General features: G+C 40.4%; 1 protein-coding gene across 3 annotated transcripts in view; it reads left to right on the top strand.

The window, feature by feature from the left end:
- MATN2 (matrilin 2) overlaps positions 1–20,486 on the top strand; it is a 203,565-nt gene extending 183,079 nt beyond the window's left edge. Inside the window, exons 14-19 of one of the 3 annotated variants that reach the window (XM_043975564.1) lie at positions 254–667; positions 9,563–9,715; positions 12,258–12,329; positions 16,133–16,210; positions 17,340–17,438; positions 19,751–20,486. In XM_043975564.1, the coding sequence (XP_043831499.1) occupies positions 254–667; positions 9,563–9,715; positions 12,258–12,329; positions 16,133–16,210; positions 17,340–17,438; positions 19,751–19,806 (872 nt within the window). In that variant the 3' untranslated portion in view covers positions 19,807–20,486. Of the gene's footprint in view, positions 1–253; positions 668–9,562; positions 9,716–12,257; positions 12,330–16,075; positions 16,211–17,339; positions 17,439–19,750 lie in introns of all 3 variants that reach the window. The other 2 variants (XM_043975563.1, XM_043975565.1) reach the window with 2 other exon arrangements.
- Positions 20,487–24,232: the final 3,746 nt, after the last annotated feature.

Raw genomic sequence — 24,232 nt, 5'->3', positions numbered from 1 at the left:
GCAGGAGGTAGAACTTCAGCTGAGCTTTGAAGGAGGGCAGAGATTTCAAGAAGAGGAGGTAAGGAGCATCTGTAGTTGAAGCTGGGCAATATCCCGTTTGAAGGAAAAGAATGGGGAGTTGGAATTAATTCCCAAGCTGCTCTGCCTTCTATTACTAGGTAATTTTGTCCAGGTGTGTTTCCAGAGATTGATGAAATTCTATTTTCCTTTTCTCTCCTTTTCTAATTCTGTTTCCCCTTTTTCTATCCTACAGAATGTACCGAAGGCCCCATTGACCTGGTATTTGTGATTGATGGATCCAAAAGTCTCGGAGAGGAAAACTTTGAGATTGTGAAGCATTTTGTCACGGGCATCTTAGACTCCCTTGAGATCGCCCCCAAAGCAGCTCGAGTGGGGCTGCTGCAATATTCAACTCAGGTCCGCACAGAGTTCACCCTCAGGGACTTCCACACGGCCAGAGACATGAAAAAGGCTGTGGCCCACATGAAGTACATGGGCAAAGGCTCCATGACTGGTATGGCCTTGAAGCAGATGTTTGAGAGAAGTTTCACAGAGGGAGAAGGAGCCCGGCCACCTTCTGCAAGAGTGCCCAGAGTAGCCATTGTGTTCACGGATGGACGGGCCCAAGATGATGTCACTGAATGGGCAACCAGAGCCCAGCAGAACGGTAATATTGGATTATGAGTTATTTATATTCCCCCGGGGGGTATTAACACCAGGAATTCCCCCAGTCTATTAATGACAACTCCGATAATTTCTTTTTTCTTTAAACAATGTGTAGTATTTATTACATAGATTGGGGGCAGGGCAATAGGGGTCAAGTGACTTGCCCAGGGTCACACAGCTAGTAAGTGTCAAGTGTCTGAGGCCGAATTTGAACTCAGGTCCTCCTGAATCCAGGGCCGGTGCTTTATCCACTGTGCCACCTAGCTGCCCCCAACACCAATAATTTCTATAGCACTGTGAAGGTCTCTACAGAGCTTTTCCCTCATGAACCATGCTATAAGGTAGGTAGTTTGAACATTGTTATCTCTTTTTAACAGATGAGCCCGATTACACAGTGGTGAATGGTTTCATTCATTCATTCATTCAACAAATGCTTTATTAAGTGTTGACTGGGTACAAGAAGCAGTGCTAGATACTAGGGAAGTAGGAAGTTTAAATGAGAAACAGGCCCTGTCCTCATGGGGCTTACAGTCTAGTAGGATTGATAAACCAACAGAGACAGCTATACAGCACTTATGTTATCATCTGTATCAGACAAAGCATATGTGAAACCTGAGGTCTCCTGGCCCCCATGTCCATCCTACACCAAGCTACCTCTCATAAACCAAACACAGGGGCAGAAAGCATTAGACAATGGAGGAAGGCTTGTACAACCATTAAAAACCTTACTATACTGCCCCCTAGTGTCCACAGAGAGTTTATCAAACAAGAGTGCCTCTAAATCCTCATTCTTGTAAGAGATCCTTCCCGGAAGTCAGTGATAATGTCAGTATATACAGTGATGATTCAGTTCAACAATACAATTAAACAAACATTGATTAAGCACCCGCTATGTGCCAGACCCAGTAATAGGTGCTGGAAATACAAAGACAAAAACAAAACAAGGTTCTTTCCTCAAAGAGACTTTTCATTCTCCTGGATGTGAATAATCATGTACTAATATTTACCAGCTGCAGTCTGTTCTCCATAAGAGGGAATGAACCTTTGTTGGCTAAATAAAGTGTCTGGCCAGGGATAGAAATTCTAACCTCCTCTAATAGTTTTCATTATTGTACACATCAGAGTCCCTTCTAGAAAGCAGTTTATATTAAAGAGGCAATCAGAAGATGAAATCATTTCATTTCACCGGGCCTCAGTTTCTCATCTATATGGAGAGATTGGACTCAGTTACCTCTGTCTAAATCCTATGATCTCAATACCATGAAAGCAATAATTAGCCCTGGGCTAGGGGAATGATTTGGGTTAGGAGAAGGAAATAGTTGGCTTTTAAAAAATAAAAATTTTGGAGAGGAGAGCTAATCCAGGTTTGTTCACCCAATCAACTTAAGCCTGGCCCTAGGAGCTTTCAAATAAAGGTGATATTTCATATGTAGAATGCAAAGCAGCAAGTGGGTGAGGTAGGTGCGTGCTTCCTTCATCTCACAGATGTGAGAGGTGAGACCCAAGAGAGGGGACACCCCTTGTTTGACTTGCTAATCCTTTCCAGATGTACTTGTGGAAATCTGAGCTCAATGAGGCTAACAGCAATGCCTCTCAATACTTAGACACATACCCTGGGGGGAAGGGACCCATCATGATTTGCATTTTCCTGTGTATCCAAAGCCAGTTTAGTGTTTGACTTCAATTCCTGGAAACATTCTAGAATGTTAAAGGGATGGATAATGAACATCTAGAAAAGGAAACAGTGGTCACAAAGAGCCAGCATGGCTTCATCAAGAACTGTTCGTGCCAGAATAAACTTGTTTCTTTTTTTGAGAGGATCATTAGACAGATAGCCTGGAGGGGATGTTATAAATTTAATTTACCTAGATTTTAGCTAAGCATTTGGCAAAGTTTTTGGTGTTATTCTTGTGGAAAATATGATGATGTGTGGACTAGATGATGGTACAATTATGTGGTTTCGTGACTAGTTGAATGACTGAACCCAAAGAGTAGTCTTTAGTGGTTGAGTGTTGTCTTGGAAGTGGAAGGAGGTCTCCACTGGCCACCCTGGGGATCTATGTTTGGCCCTGTGAGGTTTAATAGTTTTATCAGTCACTTGGATAAAGGCATAGATTGCATGTTTGCCAAAGTTTCAGATGACAATGAGCTGGGCAGGATAGCTAACAGGGATAAAAGCAACAGGGTTCAAAAAAACTCGAAAGGCTAGATCGTTGCGTTGAACCTAATGTAGTAAAACTTAATAGTGATAAATGTAAAGTTGGAATTTGGATTCCACAACCAAAGTTCATCTGAAAAAAAAATCTGGAGACTAAAAGTTTCATAGAAGTCAGCGATGAGACACAGAGACCAAGAAAGCTAATGAGCTCTCAGGCTACATTAAGAGAGACACAATATCTAGGAATAAGGAGGTGATTGTCCCTCTGTACTCTTCCAAGTCACACCACATTGGGAGCATTGTGCTTAGTTCTTAGTCACAAAACCAGGCTGATTGGGTTCACTGCAAATTTAGATGTCTTCTACCACCTTCTCCTCCTTCACCCCTGTCTCATATGAAGATGTGACCCTTCTCCTTGCCAAGGCCCGCCCTTCTACATGCATACATGACCCCATTCATCCCATCTTCTCCAGCAGATTGCTGCCTCCATCATCCCTACTCTCACTAATCTTCAATCTCTCCCTGCCTACTGGCTGCCTCTCCACTGCATGTCTTTCTCATCCTCAAAAACCTTTCACTTGGGGGCAGCCAGGTGGCACAGTAGACAGAACACCAGCCCTGGAATCAGGAGGACCTGAGTTCAAATCCGGCCTCAGACACATGACACTCACTAGCTGTGTGACCCTGGGCAAGTCACTTAACCCCAATTGCCTCACCAAAAACAAAACCAAAAAAACCTTTCACTTGATCCACCTACCCTTGCTACCCATCATTCCATGTCTCTTCTCCCTTTTGTGGCTAAACTCCTTAATAAGTCTACCTACAATCGGTGCCTCCATTTGCTATGCTCTCACTTTCTTCCTACTCTCTGTAGTCTAGCTTTTGACCTCATCATTCTATTGAAACCATTCTCTCCAGTGACCCCTAATCCCTAAATCCAAAGGCCTTTTCTCATTCCGCAGCCTTCTTGACCTCTCTGAAGTTTTTACACTGTCAATCACTCCTTTCTCCTTGACACTCTGTCCTCTCTAGGTTTTTGTGGCACAGTCTCCTGCTGGTTCTTCTCCTACCTGTCTGACTGCTTCTCAGTCCCCTTTGCTGGATCTTCATTCAGGTCACTCTTGTTAACTGTAGGTGTCTCCCAATCTGTCTTGGCTCTCTACTCTTCTACTTCTCTGCTGTTTCACTTGGTGATCTCATCAGCTCTGATGGATTCAGCTAACATCTTTGTGCAGATGATTCTCAGGTCTGTTTTTCCATCTCTTATCTCACCTTCAGTCTTGAACCTCCAACCATCTATTGGATATCTCATACTAGATGTCTTATAGACATTTTAAACTCAACATGTCCAAGACTGAAGTTATTAGCTTTCCCTCCAAACCTTCCTATCTTCCTAACTTCCTTATCACAGCTACTACCATCCTCCCAATCACCCAGGCTCACAACCTGTGTCATCCTCAACTCCTTACTCTCACCCCCCATATCTAATCAGTTGTCAAGTCCTATCATTTCTACCTACATAACATCTCTCGTATACACTCCCTTGTCTCCTCTGACAAAGCCACCACCCTGGTGCACCCCCTCATCTCCTCACACCTGGACTATTGATATAATCTATTGGTTTGTCTCCCTGAGTCAAGTCTCTCCCCACCCCAGCACACCCCGCACTCAGCTGTCAAACTGATCTTTCTAATCTGATCTATTCAATCAACTCCAGTGGTTTCCTTTTGCCTCCAGAATCAAATATAAAATCTTTTGTTTGGCTTTTAAAGCCCTCCATAGCCTGGCCTCTTCCTACATTTCCAGTTTTCATATGCTTTTATACATACTCTGTGATACAGTGACACTGGCTTCCTTGCTGTTCCTCACATACTACACTCCATCTCCTGACTCTGGGCATTTTCACTGTCTGTCCTCCATGCCTGGAACTCTCTTTCCTCTTATCCTTACCTCCAGATTTCCCTGGTTTTCTTCAATACCTTCTCCAGAAGTCTTTCTCAGTCCATTTTAATCTTAGTGCCTTCCTTCTGTAAATATCCCCAACGTATCTCACACACACACACACACACACACACACACACACACACACACACACTCTCTCTCTCTCTCTCTCTCTCTCTCTATATATATATATATATATATATATAAAATCATATTTGTACATAGCTTTCTGCATGTCATCTCCCCCATTAGACTGGGAGCTCCTTAAGGGCAGGGACTGTTCTTTGCCTTTCTTTGTATCCCCAGCACTTGGCACAGTGCTTGGCACATAGCAGGTGTTTAATAAATATTTATTAATTGACTGAAAAAGAGAAGCAATTGTTTCATTAGCCCTTGAATAACCAAGAGTTAACTGAAGCAATCTTTTCACTGAAAAGAGCTAATAAATTTAATTACTGTTATATATAGTTTTTTTAAACCCTTAAAATAGCAGATAGCCTTTTTAGGAAGCTTGTCTACAAGTTTGCTGGGCTCCCAGACAACTATGTTGAACTCAACATAGCTATTGACCTTTCACAGACACAGAAGAAAGCACAACTTTTGCCACAACTAAACATTAACCACTTAAAGTGATTCTTTGGTTCTATACTAATGAGTTAACCTGGGTACTATTGTAGCCATGCTATACACAAAAGCAACCAGACATGAGTATTTAGAAATGCTAGAGCCCAAACAGAACTCAGGATGTACCTGGACTAGAAGAATAAAAGGGGAGGAGGGTTACCTTTTAAAATATAAAGAAATTAATTTTTTTATTTATGAACTTAACAGATACCAGGAAACATGAACACTCCAACATACAAAGAACAGGTGAAAATATACATGAAACCACAGACTTCTGTTATGTACAACTTTTAAAAAGTTTAGTACAGGCAGAAGCTAGGTAGCATAGTACATAAAGCACCAGCCCTGGATTCAGGAGGACCTGAGTTCAAATCTGGCCTCAGACACTTGGCACTAGCTGTGCAACCCTAGGCAAATCACTTAACCCTCATTGCCCCACCCCCACCCCCCCAAAAAAGTTTAGTACTGTGGTCCCAATGCTTTCCTCCTTATCTCTGTCCCCTTCTGAACTTCCTTGTGCTCTCTTCAGTGCAATTTTAAAATTTTCATCAACACTCTTCTTTTTTTTCTTTTTTTTGGCATCCCTACCACTACCCATCAAATCCCCCACTATATCCCCCTTCAAACAAACAAACTTTTCTTGTAATGAATATCTTGTCATCTTTAAGAATCATTTTAATTTTGTTAATTAAGACCTTGGAAGCAACCTTCAACCCTTCTTCAAATTCAATACTAATATTAGCATTACTAGTAATATTAATATTAGTAATGTTAGTAATTAGTAATACTAGTATTAGTCAATAGCCAATAAACATATGCTGGGGATACAAATATGAAAAAAGAAAAGCAGTCCCTGACCTCAAGGAGCTTTCAATCTAATGGGGAAAGTCAAAATACAAAAGGAAGCTTGGGGCGGGGGGGGGGTTGGGGGGGGGAGGGAGAGGAGAATTTTCTGTAATGAGGGCAGGGTGGAGAATCCAGTCTGAGAAATCCCAAAGTGAGAAATGAGAAATGTAAGCTGAGCTCAAGCTCTCCTTCAATGGATGTTTGGAGTTCATGGCCCCACCCTCCAATCAGAGAGGAAGAGGACAGTGATGAGGTAGAGTACCCAGGCTAACATCTTGCAGGATGAGGAGGATCAATGCCCCAAAATGAGCATCCTAGAGCAAGGTAGAAAAGTCAAAGGAGTCCCAGAGTAGTACAGACAGGTGAGTAAGAAATGAGGAGAATTGTGGGGAGTGGGGAGGTGGATCTTGGGGTTTTTTGTTTTTTGTTTTGAAGCAACTCATGAGTTCCTTGAAGATGTCCAGCTTTTCCTTTTCAATCACAAGGTCCTGCTTTTCCAGGAGACGTTAACTATATGGTAGCCCCTGGCAAGTGGAAGCTAGGCCATGAGGTCAGGGTTATGGTGGCAGAGATACCACTCAGCAGGACTAGGGGGCAAAGAGATTAGATAACAGGTCCTGGGTACTACATGGATCATTTATAAATGGGATCATTAAATTTAGAATTGGAAGGGACTTTAGAGATGATCTAGAACAATCCCTTAAGGATCCAGAGAAGTTAAGGGAGTTCACACAGGTAGCAGGTAGCAGACTTGGGATTTGAACTCAGGTTGTCTGACTACAATCCAACACATCTTTCCAGGAAATGCTTATAAAGCAAATTGGTCTCTCCTAAAGATAGATGATCACATGACAGAAATTAGAATGTAAGAAATTCTGACCAACTCAGGATTCTTTCTCTTACAGTACTACCAAGGAATATTTTAAGAGAGAGCATGGTCACCTGCTATAAAATGCCCCCTCTAAATATTAGGGGAATCCTCCCGATAGCCCTCATTTCAATGAATGAATTTGTCTAATTTGTTAATAATTATTAATTTATCTCCTATGAATTCTCAAAGCCCTTCTTCAGTTTTATTCCTTTATCACATCAATAAGTTCTTCACTAAGGTCCTGTCCCAATGTCTCATCATGTCATGGGAATGACACTGGATTCTCAAGGAGTAAGTAAACCAAAGGAACACAAGCTCTTAGTCCAGTAGGCTATACTACCAAGAAAGAAAGGGCTCAAAGTAATGCAAACAAAACTAATTGCAGAGACACAGTACTGACACACTGGAAAGAGGATTAAAAAATCAATGAAAAAAGAATAAATGGAATAAAATACAAGCTTAGCAATCATAACTTTAAATGTGAATGGATTAAATAATCCAACAAAAGGAAAGATAGTAGTATAATAAATAAGAAGAAACTAAAAAAATATGTTGTATGCAAAAAATATCTCTATAAATATAGATATGTACAGAATAAAAAAATTAGAGGTTGGAACAAAATTTACTATACATATGGTAAAAAAAAAAGTAGGAGTTGTCATGCTATATCAGTCAGTTAAGGAAGTACCCACATAAATGAGATCATAGATCATTGAAGTACCTTCTCTGGGTCCAGTCTCTTAAATCACACTGCGCTGGTAGGTTGGATCCCCTCAGGCAATTGACTACTACTCTCCTTAGTAACCTAAAAAAGTATAATATTTATGAGCCCCATTTGAAGTTTTCCTCAATATCAAACAACCATATAGTATCAATGATTTTTTACAAGAGAGTAGTTACTGACAAAGTATTTACTGGAAAGGCAAGGACAGAAGTTATGAAAATACCCCCTAAACCAGAGGAGCACTCTCCTCTTGCATATACAAGTTCCATGGGGAGAGTGGACTCAAATTTAAAGTACAAAGGTAGTCAGGAACACGTGTAGAGAACACAGAGGACTAAGTGATCCTTTATGACTCCTGGCCCTGGGAGTCCTTTTCTCCCTTCACAGAGTCCCTACCAAGTTCACTTTGGAAGGAGAGGGTGTTGCATCAGCAATGGCCAAGTTGCTCTCTTGCTCAGCTAGCAAGTCTCTTGTTGGACACAGTATCTCAGCTAATGGGTCAATACATTGCTAAGATGAGTCTAGCAAGTCTCTTCGATGTTGAACTGGCTACTCACCAGACTTGGCTGTTCCATACCAGCTCCAGTGGTCTTTACTATCAATTCTGGTTGCTAAAGGGAGCTCTGATGCTTCCTTCAATCTTCTGAAGATCATAAGGTCATAACCTGGTCAGTTCCTTCTCCAGATACTCAGTCATCTAAGATAAGGAAGCAACAAACCAAAAAGAAACAGGAAACATTCACTCAGGGACACATCTGGTAGTTTGGTGGGGAAAGTGTCCAGCTGCCTTTCCTCCCCACCTTCCAGCTCAGAGCAGTTCTTTCTTACTTGCAAGCCACCAGGGAAGAGAGTGAGAGCTTGTCCATTCAAACATTTTGTCTGCACATTCACTTTCAGCTCACTTAATCATCAGTCCTTCTGGGTTCATATCATCATCATATATCAACCTGGAGTCACCATGGCTGAAATTGGCTCGGCAGCAGGCAGAAAATATTATGCATGCTTTATAAACTCCACCAGAAAAGCCAAATGTGAACATGCTTAAAGGACTAAGAACTCATCGGTCATCCCTCATTAAAAGCATAAAATATCCTAAAGTATCATGTATCTTAAAACTATTTTTTCTCAAGTTTCAAGGGGGTGATGCCTCATTTTTATACTATGGGATTTGGTAGACATTCACTCATTCATTCAGTGAGCTTTTTAATGTATCTATTATGTTCTAGGCACTGTGCACTACATAAACCTCACCCAACACAAAGGAATAAAAATTTCTTTTGTGGTCCTTCCCAGGACTAAGTAAAAGTTCATCACTCAATGACTATCACCCTCCTGCTTTCCCCATCAGTGCCATTTCTCTGCCCCATGAGTACTTCCCTCTTATGCATAGGAATGAATCAATGATGGTAGAATAACAGAAAGTGATCATCATTAATAACTTACAGGACCCCTTATAACAATTATACTAATAATGATAGTTCATATAGCTCTTTACAGTTTGCAAAGAGCCTTACATATATGTATGTGTAAGATACACACACACACACATATAAATACACACACACATACATACATCAAAGAGCCTTACATGGGTGTGTGTATGTATATATATATATATATAAATCATATTTATGTTACACCAGTAGTCAATTCGTCCCATCATAGGAGACACGTCTTCCAGAAACTTAGAGTAAGACCTTAACTACATTGTTTTAATTTGTTTTTCATCTAGGAATAACTATCTATGCTGTTGGAGTAGGAAAAGCCATTGAAGAAGAATTGCAAGAGATTGCATCTGATCCCCCTGACAAACATCTCTTCTATGCAGAAGACTTCAGCACAATGGGAGAAATAAGTGAAAAACTCAAGAAAGGAATTTGTGAAGGTGCCAAATATAAATGATTCATTACATAGGAAAGGAAACAGCAGGAACCTCTCTATTTCCTAGATTCTCAATCTATTCTTTAGAATCTCCAGCACTCGGTAGCTTTATATAAAAAGGTGATCTTTCAAGTGGGGTGGAAAATAATGAAAACAAAGGGACATCAGGAAGAGGGCCTAGAGATTGAGCAAAAGTCAAGTATAGGCATGCCCCAAATAGTGTGGCATAATACTAATAAATTATAACTAAGTATAATGGACCCAAACATTACTGCAATAAATCCAATCACCCAGATGCAAATGCTTTTTACATTCCAGTCAATGGAGATTAGGAGTCACCTGCCTCCAACCGGTAGTGATGAGAATAGTCTTTAATACATGGACCAATCAGAAATTTTTTTGTTGGCCAGGTACAGGATGGTACTAGTCATGAATTATAAAGGGTGTGTCCACCTGTACAGTTTCCTGCACACCCCCCAATCCCACCCCATCTCTGCTACTCAGATCACTTGTCTTTCAATTTTGATAGCAGCCAATCCTAAGGAGGGAGAATGGGCTGATGCTGGGAGTTGCTACTTTTACTCAAAAGATGAATCAAATCATAGTAAGCCACCAAGGGAAGACAAAGTTGTGGAAGAGTGATGGGGCCATGAAGATGTCAGAGTCAAACCCCAAACCACTCCCCAGTACAAGTAAACATACATACACACACACACACACACACACACACACCCCTGAGCTTCATCAAGGACAAAATAGGAACATATGTGAAACCAACCTATTTGACTCCGTATGGCATCCTAAGTGAGTAACAACCAGTCTTAGGTATGAAGGAAGAGGAAAACTGTAGGGAGGAGAGAGTGATATCACCATTATAAAGATAACATAGTCTCAATTCTCTGTAAGTCTTATTGTCAGCCTTTTGGTAATGTAAAAACTTATCTCTCATTTATAACATTGTTCCTGTGGAACTAACCACCTCCTATAACATTACTTTCCTAATGTTCTGTTTTCATGGAACAAATTAACGTGAGGTAGGGAGATATCTCTGCCTAAAATGAAACAAATTAAAACGGCTAGCTAATCAAAGCTAAACCATTTTGGGTTTCATTGGGTAGCCAAAAGGACAGATTGATACATATTTTATGTAAGTCTATGCAACTGAGATGGAAAAGGGTCAATGGAAAAATGTCCTTCCAAACCATCATTTATGACAATGAGTTTCCATTCATAGGAAGCAACACTTACTTTATGTTTGTATAACTCTTTAATACCTTTCCAAATGCTTTCATATACATTATTTCATTCATATGAGATCATGGAAAAGGTTGGGAATTCAATTCAATGCAATGAATATATATTATACGCCTGCTCTGTGGAAAATGCTATGCTAAGAACTAGTGATACACAGGCAAAAATGAAATGGTCCTTGCCCTTGGAGAGCTTATACTGGAAAGATACAATATATATGTTATATGTATGTGTGTGTATACATATGTATGTATATATATGGATATACATATGTGTGTATATATACATACATATATATGTGTATATGTATATAGATAGATAGATAGATTAGTAAATACAAAGTCTACATTGTTATCCAAAGTAGTTTCAAGAGGAAGGGAATGCTAATGATCCAGGGTAGGAATATGGGGGGAATTAAGTAGTGGGGTGGGGAGAGAGATCAGGAAAGCCTTATGAAGGGAGTGCTAATAATAGAGGGGGCATGTCAGAGCTGTGGGAGTGCGTAGTGAGATGAGGAAAGGCCTTATGTTGGGGATAGTGCCTGATCTAGACTTTGAAGGAAAGTAGACATTCTAAGAGGTGGAGGTGAGAAGGGAATGCATAGAGGAGATGTGTGACTTCTACTTAAGGAACGCTTTGACTATATGATTTTTTATAGCTTAGATTTAGATCTGCAAGATATATTCATAGTCTCTTGTGTTCTCTTTCTCTATGATTTATAAATAGATGTAAGGAAATTCCAACAAATTTAGATATGTTATTACTTGCTCATAAATCCTTAGTTCAATCAACTATACCAGATCTACCCTAAATTGTATGAGCTACTCCTCAAGAGAGGATTAAATTAAAAGGGGAGGGGAAAAAGGTCCTCTGTGTTTTTATTGGACGGATGATGTATTAAGAGCAAAACAAATAGCATTATCCAGTCCAAGTTGGTCATCAGGAAAATGGCATGCAGTATTTGTTATCATCATTTGCACTTTGCTCCCTCAGCTGTTTTTCTCATGACATTCCACCTAATGTCTTGGTGAAGGTCTCAAGTAAAAGACATTACCTTAGTTTGCAGGCCTCTTTTATTAGAGAAAAATTCCTTGATTTCATCTGCCTGTCATAGGGGACTGAGATACTTTGGCAATCTTAAAGTTCAGAAGGGAAAATAACTTCAGTCAGAAGCAGTAGTTCCCACCAGATACATACACACACACACACACACACACACACACACACACACACACAACAGTCACAGCTGTAGATTTCTGAGTCTCACTCCTTCTTGTTCATATCTTTCCTCCCAGCTCTAGAAGATTCAAATGGAAACCAGGACTCCCCAGCAAGTGATCTTCCCAAGATGGCCAAACAGCCCCCAGGTAAATAAGAAAAGACCTTGAGTATTTCATCATTCCATAGCAAGGATCAGTAAACTAAGGTCAGAGGCCCAAATCCAACCATTACCTGTTTTTGTACTACCTTGGAGCTAAGAATGGTTTATATTTTTAAATAAGGGAGAATTTTTTTGCATTTTAAAATGTAAAAACCATTCTTAGCTCACTGGCCCTACAAAAACAGGATGTAAGATTGGGTCCATGAGGCATAGTTTGCTGACCCCTATTCTAAATGATCATAAAATTTTGGAACTAGAAAGCACCTCAGATATCATCTTATCTAACTCTCACATTTTCCAGGAAGGAGATGAGGCCAATAGGTGACCAGACTTGTCCAAGGTCCCATGGCAAAACTAACACTAGAACTTCATTCTTATAACTTCCAACTCAGCTGTATTTCCAGGACACTATAAAAATGTTCTCAGCTTCTTAAGAATAGTAGTATGGACTTAGAGCCAAGACCCCTTAGGGTCAGATCAGATACTTACCATGTACTACAGGTAAGTCATTTAACTTCTCTGAGCCTCAGAGAGAACCAATAATAAAACCCATGACATCAAATGTTTATAGACTGGTGGATAGCTTTTAGGCAAAATGCAAGATGAACTAGAGAATCAAAAACAACGAAGAAAATTTGATCTCATAGTTCCACTGAGACTCAGTATGTTGATTGGGATAGGTTTCCTCTGGATGAGTATATCTAAAGAAATAGACCAATTAAGGGGAGAAGGGATAACTCCCTTGTATTAAGAAGGTATACTTATATGAGTTCAAATCTGGCTTCAGACACTTACTAGCTATGTGACCATGAGCAAGCCACTTAACCCCGTTTACCTCAGTTTCTCATCTGTAAAATAAGAAGGAAATGGCAAGCCACTCCAGTATCTTTGCTAAGAAAACCCCAAATGGAGTTACAAAAATTTGGACAGGAGTAAAAAGACTGAACAACAATAATAATACTCATTTATCAATGCAAACGGCAGTGAGGAATCATCAGTGGAAGAACAAACAAAAGCAATTATGTCATCTGAATATGTAAAAGACCACCCCTGTCAAAAGAGGAAATAGATGAGGAGTTTGGACAATAAAACACAAGCCTGACATTGAAATATGATGTAGTAGTAACATGGGGCTCTAGTTATACAGATATCAGCTGGAGCTCTCTGTCTAACAAAAGCAGTGAACCGCAATAATAATCTCAGACTTAAGAAGTTAAAAGAACCACCAAGGATAAATTCTATTCTAGATCTGATTCACACAAACATGCAAGAACTGATTGCTGGTAAAGAAGGGATGAGAGGTAACCATTACCTCTTGGAGTTGATGATAGAGGAGAGCTCCAATAGAGCATCAGGTCTGGAGTCAGGAAGACCTGAGTTCAAATCTGACCTCAGATACTTACTGGCTGTGTGACCCAGGACAAGTCACTTAACCCTGTTTGCCTCAGGGCAAACTTCTATAAAATGAGCTGGAAAAGAAATGGCAAACCACTCCAGTATTTTTGCAAAGAAAACCCCAAAATGGGGTCACAGAGTGAGATGTGACTGAAAAATGACTGAACAAGGACAAGTTTCAAAGGAAGAGAATGAAGTGTAAAGGCCAATGAGTTTGACTTTGATTCCTGGCAAAATTCTAGAACATATTATTACAGTTATGGTTAGCAAACATCTTGTAAAGAGCCAGCATGGCTTCAGCAAGAACAAGGCATGACTAATTCAATTTATTTCCCATCTTGTCAGGTGGCAGTGGGGGAGGCGGGGGGTTAAGTGGGGGGCTCCAAATTTCAGATCCTTAAAATATTAAACTGGTAGATAGGGGAAACACAGTAGATAGAGTTTTAACTTATTTGAACTACATATTAAATAATGTATCTCATACAATTCTTATAGAAATGATGGAGAAATGTGGGCTGGCCAATTGCAGTTTTAGATGGATTTGGAATTGATTGAATGGACAGATTCAAAGAGACATTAATAGTTGTAAGACCACCTTGGAAGGAGACTTCCAATGAAGTTTCCTAGGGATCTATGCTTTGTCCTATGAATTTTAACATTTTCAACAGTGATTAGGATAAAGGCACAAATGTCATGCCTATCAAAGTCTCCATTAAAACAAGGTTAGAAGTTGTAGCTTATATATTCAGTCACAGTCAGGATCCAAAAATATTTTGACATGCTAGAGCATTTGGCTAAATCAAGTTAGATGAAATTTAATAGGAACAAATGTAAAGTCTTACCCTTGGATTCCAAACATCTACTTCACAAATACATGAGGGGATAGATGTGGATAGAAAATAGTTCACTAGGGAAAGGTCTGGAGACAGATGACAAGTTCAATATGAATTAGCAGAATGATTGAGCATATAAGAAAAGCTAAGGATTAAAGCCAAGAAAATCCAGGATTGGAGAGACATAACTTCCAGGAATACAGGGTGGCAGTCCCAATGCACTCTGCCCCAGTCAGACTAAATGGTGCCACCATTTTTAGGAAGTGCATTGGTAAGCTGGGGAATATCCAGAGAAAAGAACCAGCATGGTGAAGGTCCTTGAGTTTTTGTCAAAGAAGGATCATTTGAAGAAAATGGGGGTGATTAGCCTGGAGAAAAATTTAGGGAGCACATGATAGGGATCCACAAGTATATGAAGAGCTGCCTTGTGAACCAGGGATTTGATTTGATACATTTGGCCCCAGAAAGGAAGAACCAGGAGCAATGAGTAGAAATCACAAAGGCTTGATGTCAAGAAAACCTTCTGAATCATTCAAGATGTCCTCAAGTAGAATGGGATATATTGAGAAGTAATAGGTTTCCCCCTTACTGGAGGTCACCTGGCAGAAGTTGGATGGCCACTTGCCAAATACATTGTGGTAGGAATTCTTTTTCAGAGGTGGTTTTGCCTAGATGGGCACCAAAGTCCCTTCCGACTTTGAACTTCTGTGAATAAAATAGTGAATAAAACCATAAAATGGTTTGCATTCAGCCTAACTTCGTAGAAGGCTATGAAATTGCATATCACCGAAGTATTAAAATTGATGCCTTCACTCACTATTCTGGGCAGCTAGGTGGCACAGTGGATAGAGCACTGGCCCTGGAGTCAGGAGGACCTGAGTTCAAATCCAACCTCAGATAATTGACACTTACTAGCTGTGTGACTCTGGGCAAGTCACTTAGCCCCAATTGCCTCAAACATCCAGGGCCATCTTCAGTCATCCTGATCTATATTTCACCACTGGACACAGATGGCTGTGGAGGAGAAAGTGAGGCTGGTGATATTGCACAGCCCTCCCTCACTTAAATCCAATTCACTGCAAGTCATGACATCACCCCAATGTCATGGTCCTCTTTGAGAACCAAAGACAAACAATAACAAAAACTCACTATTACTCAGACAGACTTAAGAATAGGACTAAAAGTCTTAAAAGGAATAATAAACACTGTTTTCATGTACATCAAAGAAAAAATACAGAATCATTTATGCCATCTACAGCTTTTTTCTTTTTTAAACTAGATGAGAGAGAAATTGTGAATCGTTTGACTCCACACTTATAACCCTACGTGGTCAATGGTATTCACCACAGATGGTCTTTATTGCCACACTTCTCTCTCTCAGAGACAAACTACACATCAAGGCTGGAATACTAAGTGCCTCTCCCTGCTGATGGTGGTTTTGTAACAAGATTTGACCTCAGCTGTCTCTCTCTTTCTCTGTTTCTCTCTGGGTGGTCTCTTACAGAACCTGAGCCAGTCACCATAAATATCCAAGACCTACTTTCCTGTTCTAATTTTGCAGTTCAACACAGATATCTCTTTGAAGATGACAACCTCTCACAGTCGACAATGAGGCTTTTCCATTCAACCAAAACAAAAGGTAATTCCAAGAGATATGTGTTTAAAATGATCGATTATAAGTCTTTTAGCTCTCCAACCAAATGAAGAAGAAGGTATCAGAGAATAAGAACTGGGAGGGCCTTCGGGGTCAGGTAGTCCACCTCCTACATTTTACAGAGGAGGAAACTGAGGTCCAGAGAGTTTAAGTGATCTGTGTATGGTCAGCAAAGGTGGGATTTAAACCTGATCCTGTGACTACCAGTCCAGCACTCTTTCCATTATACCACAAAGAAGTAGGGACAGAAAAGTAGGATGAGGTAGCTAGGTGACATAGTAAGCTGAACATGGAGTCAAGAAGAAATGAGTTCAAATTCTGCCTCAGATACCTATTGGCTGGGTGATTCTAGGCAAGGCACTAACCTCTTGGCCTCAGTTTCCCTATCATAAAATGAGGATAATGATAGCATCCACATCTTACAGAGTTGTTGTAAGAATCATGAGATACATGTACAACTCTTTGCAAATTTTAAAGTGCTTTATAACTGCTAGCTCCTCCTCTTCCTGCTACCACTACTACCATCATCATCATCGGAAAAGGGGAGAATGCCTAATAACATAAGAAGTAAATGAATGGCCTAGAAGTAACCTAGGATAAATGTTAGGAGTTAATAGTAGCTGGCATTTACGCAGTACTTTAATATCTGCAAAGAACTTTACAATTATTATCTCACTTGATCCTCACACATCAACCCTGAGAGGTAGGTGCTATTTTTAATCCCCATTTTACAAATGAGGAAATTTTGGCAGATATAGATTTACTGTCTTGCCCAGGGTCACACAGTAAGTGTCTGAGACTGGATTTGAACTCAGGTCTTCCTGACTCAAAGTCCAGCTCCCTATCCACTACACTACTTAACAGCCTCAAGATATCCCCAGGACCACTCTTTTGAGAGGACCAGATGCTCCCTTTATGGGGAAATGAGGCACTGCCCATCCTAGGAGAGCATATGGCATTTCCTGGTATTTGCTTTATTGGATATTACTGCATGGAAAATATTGAGCATATCTGTTCATTATGGTTTCCCCCATATGCTGATTCAGTTCTATTATTATGTGTCGGATACATTTAGTGGGTTACAGAGGTGATCACTTTCCATCTGTTTTCCCAGGAAGCCCTTCAGAAGAAAAGCAGGATCAGTGCAAATGTGAAAACCTCCTTACATTCCAGAACTTTGCAAACGAAGAGGTGAGAAAACTCACAAAGAGATATATCCTTTGCTTATAATTGTGCTTCAGTATGGGGTTCAAGGTATGTGGATGTTTTAAGGGGTGTGAGAGAAGACAGATGATACCTGGGAAATCTCAAATGCAGTCATTCCCCATGAAGCCCCCCCACCCCCAACCTTTTGCAATCTAATAGGAACAAATTCTCTAATTGTTTGGAAGAATCAGTTAACTAAAAACTAAGAGCATTGCTTTCATGCCCGGAGGTCATGCACTCATATGCCACCTCCTAATCTAGAGGGATGAATCAGGGAACATCCTGAGAGCAGCCAACCCAGGCCTTGCTAAAGGAGCACAGACCATGACCTTAACTCTTGATAACTGTTTCCTCTTCCTCTTCTTCCTTCTCTTCCTCCTTCTCTCCTTCCTTCTCTTCCTCCTTCTCTTCTTCCTTCTCTTCTTCCTTCTCTTCCTCCTCCTCTTCTTCCTTTTCTTCCTCCTCCTCTTCTTCCTTCTTTTCCTCCTTCTCTTCTTCTCTTCCTCCTCCTCCTCCTTTTCCTTCTTCCCCTCTCCTCCCTGGTGAGAGGGCATGTACCAGGTCTAGATCACCTCCAAGATACAGTATGTTAAAGTAAATCATGTCTGAGAATTAGGATGTATCAAACTGTATTCAACACCTTGACCCATTTCCTTAGCCCTGAAAGGGTAACTACCCCTAGTTTTTGATTCCCTGCACATTCTCTCTGGAGAGGAGTGTGTTGGCAGCAGGGAGCCTTTACATCAGCACTTTAAAGATAAAACACTCTGCAGAGGGAACAGCCAGATCCAATGATTCATTAAAACAATATTACTAACAAAGGAATGCTTTGGGATAACAGAAGAGGGGCTTGGTGATTTCACACACTAAATACCCTTCCTGCTGTTTTCAACTTAAAGCGACAGCGTGCGTGCATGCTTTACGGAGCCTGATACTGCGGTCCTGTTTTAAGAGGTCTTTACTATACACTAACTAGACTGCAGGGGAAACTATTTAATTCTGAGCCACCTCTGTGCTGGCTGGCTCCTGCAATAAGGAATAGCATGTAGCAATTGCCTTTTTTGAAAGTCCATAATCTGTTTTCCAAGTAAATGAAATAACCTTCTGCATGTGGTTATTGTAATGGATGAGTCTGGGCTCTAAGTGCTTGAAAGTGCTGAACTGGCAGGAATTTCCATAGCTACAATTCTGCCACCATCGTCTAGGCCTGAGGGTAGATGTAAGGGTGGGAGAGACAGTTAAGCCCCCTATGCCACAGACAGCTCCTCCCATCCCCTCCTTGTGTCTTAGCTTAATCAAGAAGAATCAAACCTAGCTACATCATAGGGAGAGGGGAGGAAACAGCTAGAACCCCACAGGGCCCCCTCTCCATATCCCTTCCCAAAGCTATATGCTTGGTAGAATCATAGTGTTTAGAATGGGTGGTGTGGAAGATAGCCAGAGATGAAGGAGGGCTAAGACTGAAAGGCAGGGCATGGTTTTCTGAGAAGATCCAAAGTTCCCTAGCAGGGATGAGATATGAGGACTGGCATGACAGGTGTCCAAAAAGCTTTAGCCTCCCCGTGCCCACTCTTCTGCACCCTGGCTGTCACTTCTGGCTCAATTCTAAATGATCATCTCCACCCCATAACTAGATACTGACCAAGGCGGGCAGAGAGGAAGTCTGCTGGTTCCTAGCCAGAACAGTATATATAATAGCCCGTGGGCCAGGATTTTACATCTACTTGGCCACTTGACAGCTATGGCACAATGACAGAGTTCTTTTCTTTTGCCTTCACCCACTTCATTCTCTCTCTTTTCTCCCTGTCTCCAACCTCTCTTTCTTCTACTTTTCCAGTTTAATTTCTGTAGTTTTTCAGAGGCTCAGCTCCTTGTCCCCTACTCTTCTAGTGAGTGCTTGTATCAGACCCTTGTCATTTTTTATTGTACATTTGGGGTTAGCTTAATCCCCACTCCCTCAAAATATGCTTCACAGAATTAGTCATCATACAATGGGATTTTTTTTTTTTTTTTACAAATTCTGAAGTTATACTTTGACCAGCTGAACTCACTGGCCTAGGTTAGGAGTAGAATTTGTGTGTTTTTAAACAACAAAAGAATATAAGGTGTTGAATATGGGTGGTTTATACTTGAATGCTATGAAAAGCTCATTTTCAAAACATATGCCAGCAATGGGAGCCAGCAAGGGAGGGGTTTTTTTTGTTTGTTTTGTTTTTCTGGTAGAAGGTGCTCCAAATTTTATGTGGATAACTATAACTATAGTAAACTCCCCCAAAATGCATTTTGGATGCTCCTTTCTTTCCTTAACTGATGGTTTACTGGAAGAAATGACAAAAAGAATGGAAGTACTGGAAAATCGCCTTAGATACAGATGAAGATCTGAACTTGTCTACATGTTTTAAGCAGAATTATCATTCCAGACAGAATTATGGTGAAAGGAGATCAGAGTCGTGGAGCTCCAGGTGCTAAATCTGTAACATTATCAAATCCCCAAACATTTCTGGGGTGGGGATTCAGTGTTAGATTCCATGTGGAACCAAGGCAAAAGCACACTAACTTGTAGAAATACATTTAGAAAGCAACCATACTGAATTCCAAGTAGAATTCAACCAAGTGAAAAGAAATAAGCTACCCAGCAAATGCTATTGTTTTGGAAAATATATTTGTGGGCATTTCAAAAGGCATTTTTGTCATGTATGGTGCACATCATTCATTTCACTACCTGTTCTTTCCTTAAAAAGTAAGTGTTGCCAATATTTCATTTGACTACAAAATAAACCATTTGTTAACTCAGTCTTTACTACGATTGGACATTGCCTTTAGAAAAATTTAAACAGTATGGTATTTTTTTTGTATTGGCCTTTAACTTGATATATATGTGGATATATGCAGGTCTCTTTGCTGAATCATAGGACAAATGCATTTGTATTATAAGTTGGGAATTTTATATTCAAATAAAATTGAGGAAAGATCTACCACTGTCCAGAGCTCTGACTTAAAAGTCATCACAATAAGAAATCCAAAAAAGTCCAGAAACCATATCAACCAGCAAATACTTGATCTCCTTGCTAAGTGGAGAATCGTGGCAAATAACAGTGACACCAATTTAGAGTATAAGTTCATTTGTGAAACATTATAGGAAAGGACAGGGCAGCTAGGTGGTACAGTGGATAGAGTGCTGGGCCTGGAGTCAAGAATCTTCCTGAGTTCAAATATGACTCTCAGAAACTTAATAGCTGTGTGACCCTGGGCAAATCACTTAACTCTATTTGCCTCAGTTTCATCATCTGTAAAATGACTTGAAGAAAGAATGGCAGGGCAGCTAGCTGGCGTAGTGGATAGAGCACCGGCCCTGGAGTCAGGAGGACCTGAGTTCAAATCCGGCCTCAGACACTTGACACTTACTAGCTGTGTGACCCTGGGCAAGTCACTTAACCTTCATTGCCCTGCAAAGAGAGAGAGAGAGAGAGAGAATGACAAATAACTCCAATATTTTTGCCAAGAAAACCCCCAATGGGATCATGAAGAGTTGGACATGACAGAAAAATGCCTTAACAGCAATAAGGAAAGAACAACAGATTACACCCTGGGTCACCTTACAAAACTGGGAAAAGAGGGGGAAAACAGACTACAAAGAGTTTTGTGTGACACTCAGCTAACCTAGGTCATCCCAAGAACACTTATACATGTGGCTCAAGGAGAACAAATAGACATGAAGTAGAACAAATCTGTCACTATTTCTATAGCCGCACGTGTTCCTCATGGATACTGGAACCAGCACAATTAGACTCTAGAAGATGAAAGAAGAGTGAGTATATGTATTTGACAAAATACAAACAGAAGAAATATGTGTTGGATGTGACAGTTTAATAGCACTTATACTTTATAGGGGATTTCAAAGAGGAAAAGCCTCCAAAAGAATGGAAGAGATTACAGATAGCATGAGAAAGCAAGGAGTAGGGCTCAGATATAAACTTAGAGTGAGGAAAGATCCAAGTTTGAATTCCACCTCCAACATCTGTAGCTTGGGGCAAGTTAAATAAGTGTTTACTGACTGACTTTTAACCCTTCTCGGATGGTTTCCTCATCTGTAAGATGGAGATGATATCACCTACTTTACGTGTTGTTGTGATGCTCAGTAGAGCTAATATATGTAAAATGCTTTGCAAACCTTAAAGTTATATCAATACTAGCTATTATTATTACTTAATGCCAAATACTGTGGCTACAAATACAAACAGATACTGTGGAGAAGATGGTCAACAGCATCACATGCCACAGAGTGATCAAGACCCAATGATGATATATAGATAAGAATTACAGGGGGAGGCTAGGTGGTGCAGTGGATAAAGCACCAGCCCTGGATTCAGGAGTACCTGGGTTCAAATCTGGCCTCAGACACTTGACACTTACTAGCTGTGTGACCCTGGGCAAGTCACTTAACCCCCATTGCCCCACAAAAAAAACCCAAAAAACAACAACAAAGAATTACAGACCACAATCATCTCTAAAGACTCAAAATTGTAAATGATCCTTAGGGTGACAGGGGCAAGTAGGCTGTAAAACATATTCAAGAAGTAGTAATGAAGGTATCAAGGACATGTCACTAGAAAAGGAGAAGAATCAGTCATATGGCAAGAATAAGAACTACACAGCCCAAGTGCTATCCTGGTATCTAAACTAATTTAAAAGAAGCAGTTCTTTCTAGTTGGGCAGGCCACTCATGAGGATTATCAGAGGGTATGGTGGGATGCATTGGAGTCTATGTGGATGGGCAGAGTAGCTGCATCAACGAGATCACAGATACATAAAAACAGCAAAGTATTCAGAAAGATCTATTGGAATTGTTTCCAGATGGCTCCCGTCTCAGTTGTCATGAATAGGGCTCCACTTCTAGATTTTTGTTGTAACCCGGCTCCCTCTGGTGGCCATAAAGGATACGTTTCACAACCATATTTAGACAGTGATCCAGTTCAATCCTCACATTTCCAAAAATATTATTAATAACAATAGCAAATACTTATGCTTTGAAATTTACAAAATGCTTACTTCTTATATTATTCTCACATCAACCCAGTAAGATAGGAATGAGTGTTATTTCCATTTTGTGGATGAGGAAACAAGGACTAAAAGATTAGCCTTGCCCATGACCTCTCACAAAACTAGTAGTTATGTGCTAAGAACAGGCTATAAATCCAGTTCTTCTGACTTAAAGTCATTCACTGAACAAACATTTATTTAGTGCCTACTATGAGGAGCCAGGTATCTATAGATCTAGGTGAGAGAGATACAGACAAAAACAAACACTCAGACTCATATTCTATTAGAGGAGGAAGAAGAAACATACACAATTAGGAAAGGAATAGGGGCTGGACCTGTGATTTCACTGATAATAGGAACTCCCAGGTGAGGAAATGCCTTCTACCAGTACAGATTGCCACCTTCCCTGAAACTTGTAGTCTTAAAAGAGGTTGTGGTTTGCCCAGGATCACATAACCAGTAGGTATTAGAGGCAGGACCTGGATCCAGGTCTTCTTAGCCAAGGCCAGCTCTCTATTCACTACATCTACTCCTTTTATATTAGAAATACAAATAAATTTAGCAGTAGTTTGACACCTGAGATGATTCTTGAAGGCATTCAATTATTCTCTTTTCTCTTTTCTAGTGAGAAGAGGGGTGTATTCCAGGCACAAGGTTACCCCTTGGAAAGGCAGAAATGGGACGTGGAAAGTTGTATATGGGGAAAACAGAAAGTAAGCCAACCTGGCTGGAGAGAATTCATAGATGAAACTAATATGTAATAAGTATGGAAAGCTAGGCTGGGGCCAGATTGTGAAGGGCTTTCAATGCCAAAGGGGAATTTTAGAAGCCATGAGGAATTTCTAGAGCAAGAGTATGTCCCAAACTCTGTACTATACTATATGCCATCTGCTCTCTGTATTAGTTACCATGGTTAGCTGCAAAGTTATCTTCAAGTGAAAGCTTACTTCACCTTACCCAAAGTGAACTGAATGAAGCAGCTCTGGAGCCGACTTCCTCACTTTCTTTTTTGTCTGGCATGTCACTTCCATTTTTTTTCCCCTGGGGGAAGTAGGGAGTGAGGTTTCAGGTGATCGATGCCAAGCAAGTTATCTGCCACCTCTGCTTCTAGATCTATGACTTAGGACCTCTGAATAATTCACTGTTGAGGGGAATGACCATGAGAATGGAAAACATTCTCCTCTTTTACTCAAGGTTAGGTAAAAGGGGGATATAGATGAAAATCCAGAATCCTTCAAATTGAGGACTAAAGTTTGGCTTGCCCTATCATCCTTCATCCTCATCAACCATCTCAATTCTCTCCCCTTTTCTACTTGTACATTTCTGGCAGAGGACAGTTTAATAATGGTTCGTTTTCCTAAAATGTAGTTTTGAGCTCCCCTGCTCAAAAATCTTCAGTGATTGATTCCTTATCACCTCTTGAACAAAGCAATCTAGTTGGAATAAACTAGAAGCCATTGTAATTTAACCCACACCTAAACAAGAATCCTTTCTACAATGTGACAATTATCTAGCAAAATAAGTTTATTCTCCATTCCATTTTACCTTTTGAAACTTCTTTCACATTATACCCCTTTCACATTCCAGCCAAATTGGACTAATAGCCATTAGCTCTACTCAAAATTCTATTTCCCCTCTCTGTGCATTAACATGGGTTGTCCTCTATGACAGGAAGGTCCATTCTATCATCGCTGCTCAGAATCCTAACCTTCTTCCCAATGCTCAAGTGCCCTGTCCCATTTCATCCCAATCCCTCCCCCA

The sequence above is a fragment of the Dromiciops gliroides genome, chromosome 1 (genome assembly GCF_019393635.1).
Source record: "Dromiciops gliroides isolate mDroGli1 chromosome 1, mDroGli1.pri, whole genome shotgun sequence".
Lineage (NCBI taxonomy): Eukaryota > Metazoa > Chordata > Mammalia > Microbiotheria > Microbiotheriidae > Dromiciops > Dromiciops gliroides.
This window is presented reverse-complemented; position numbering and strand designations above follow the sequence as displayed.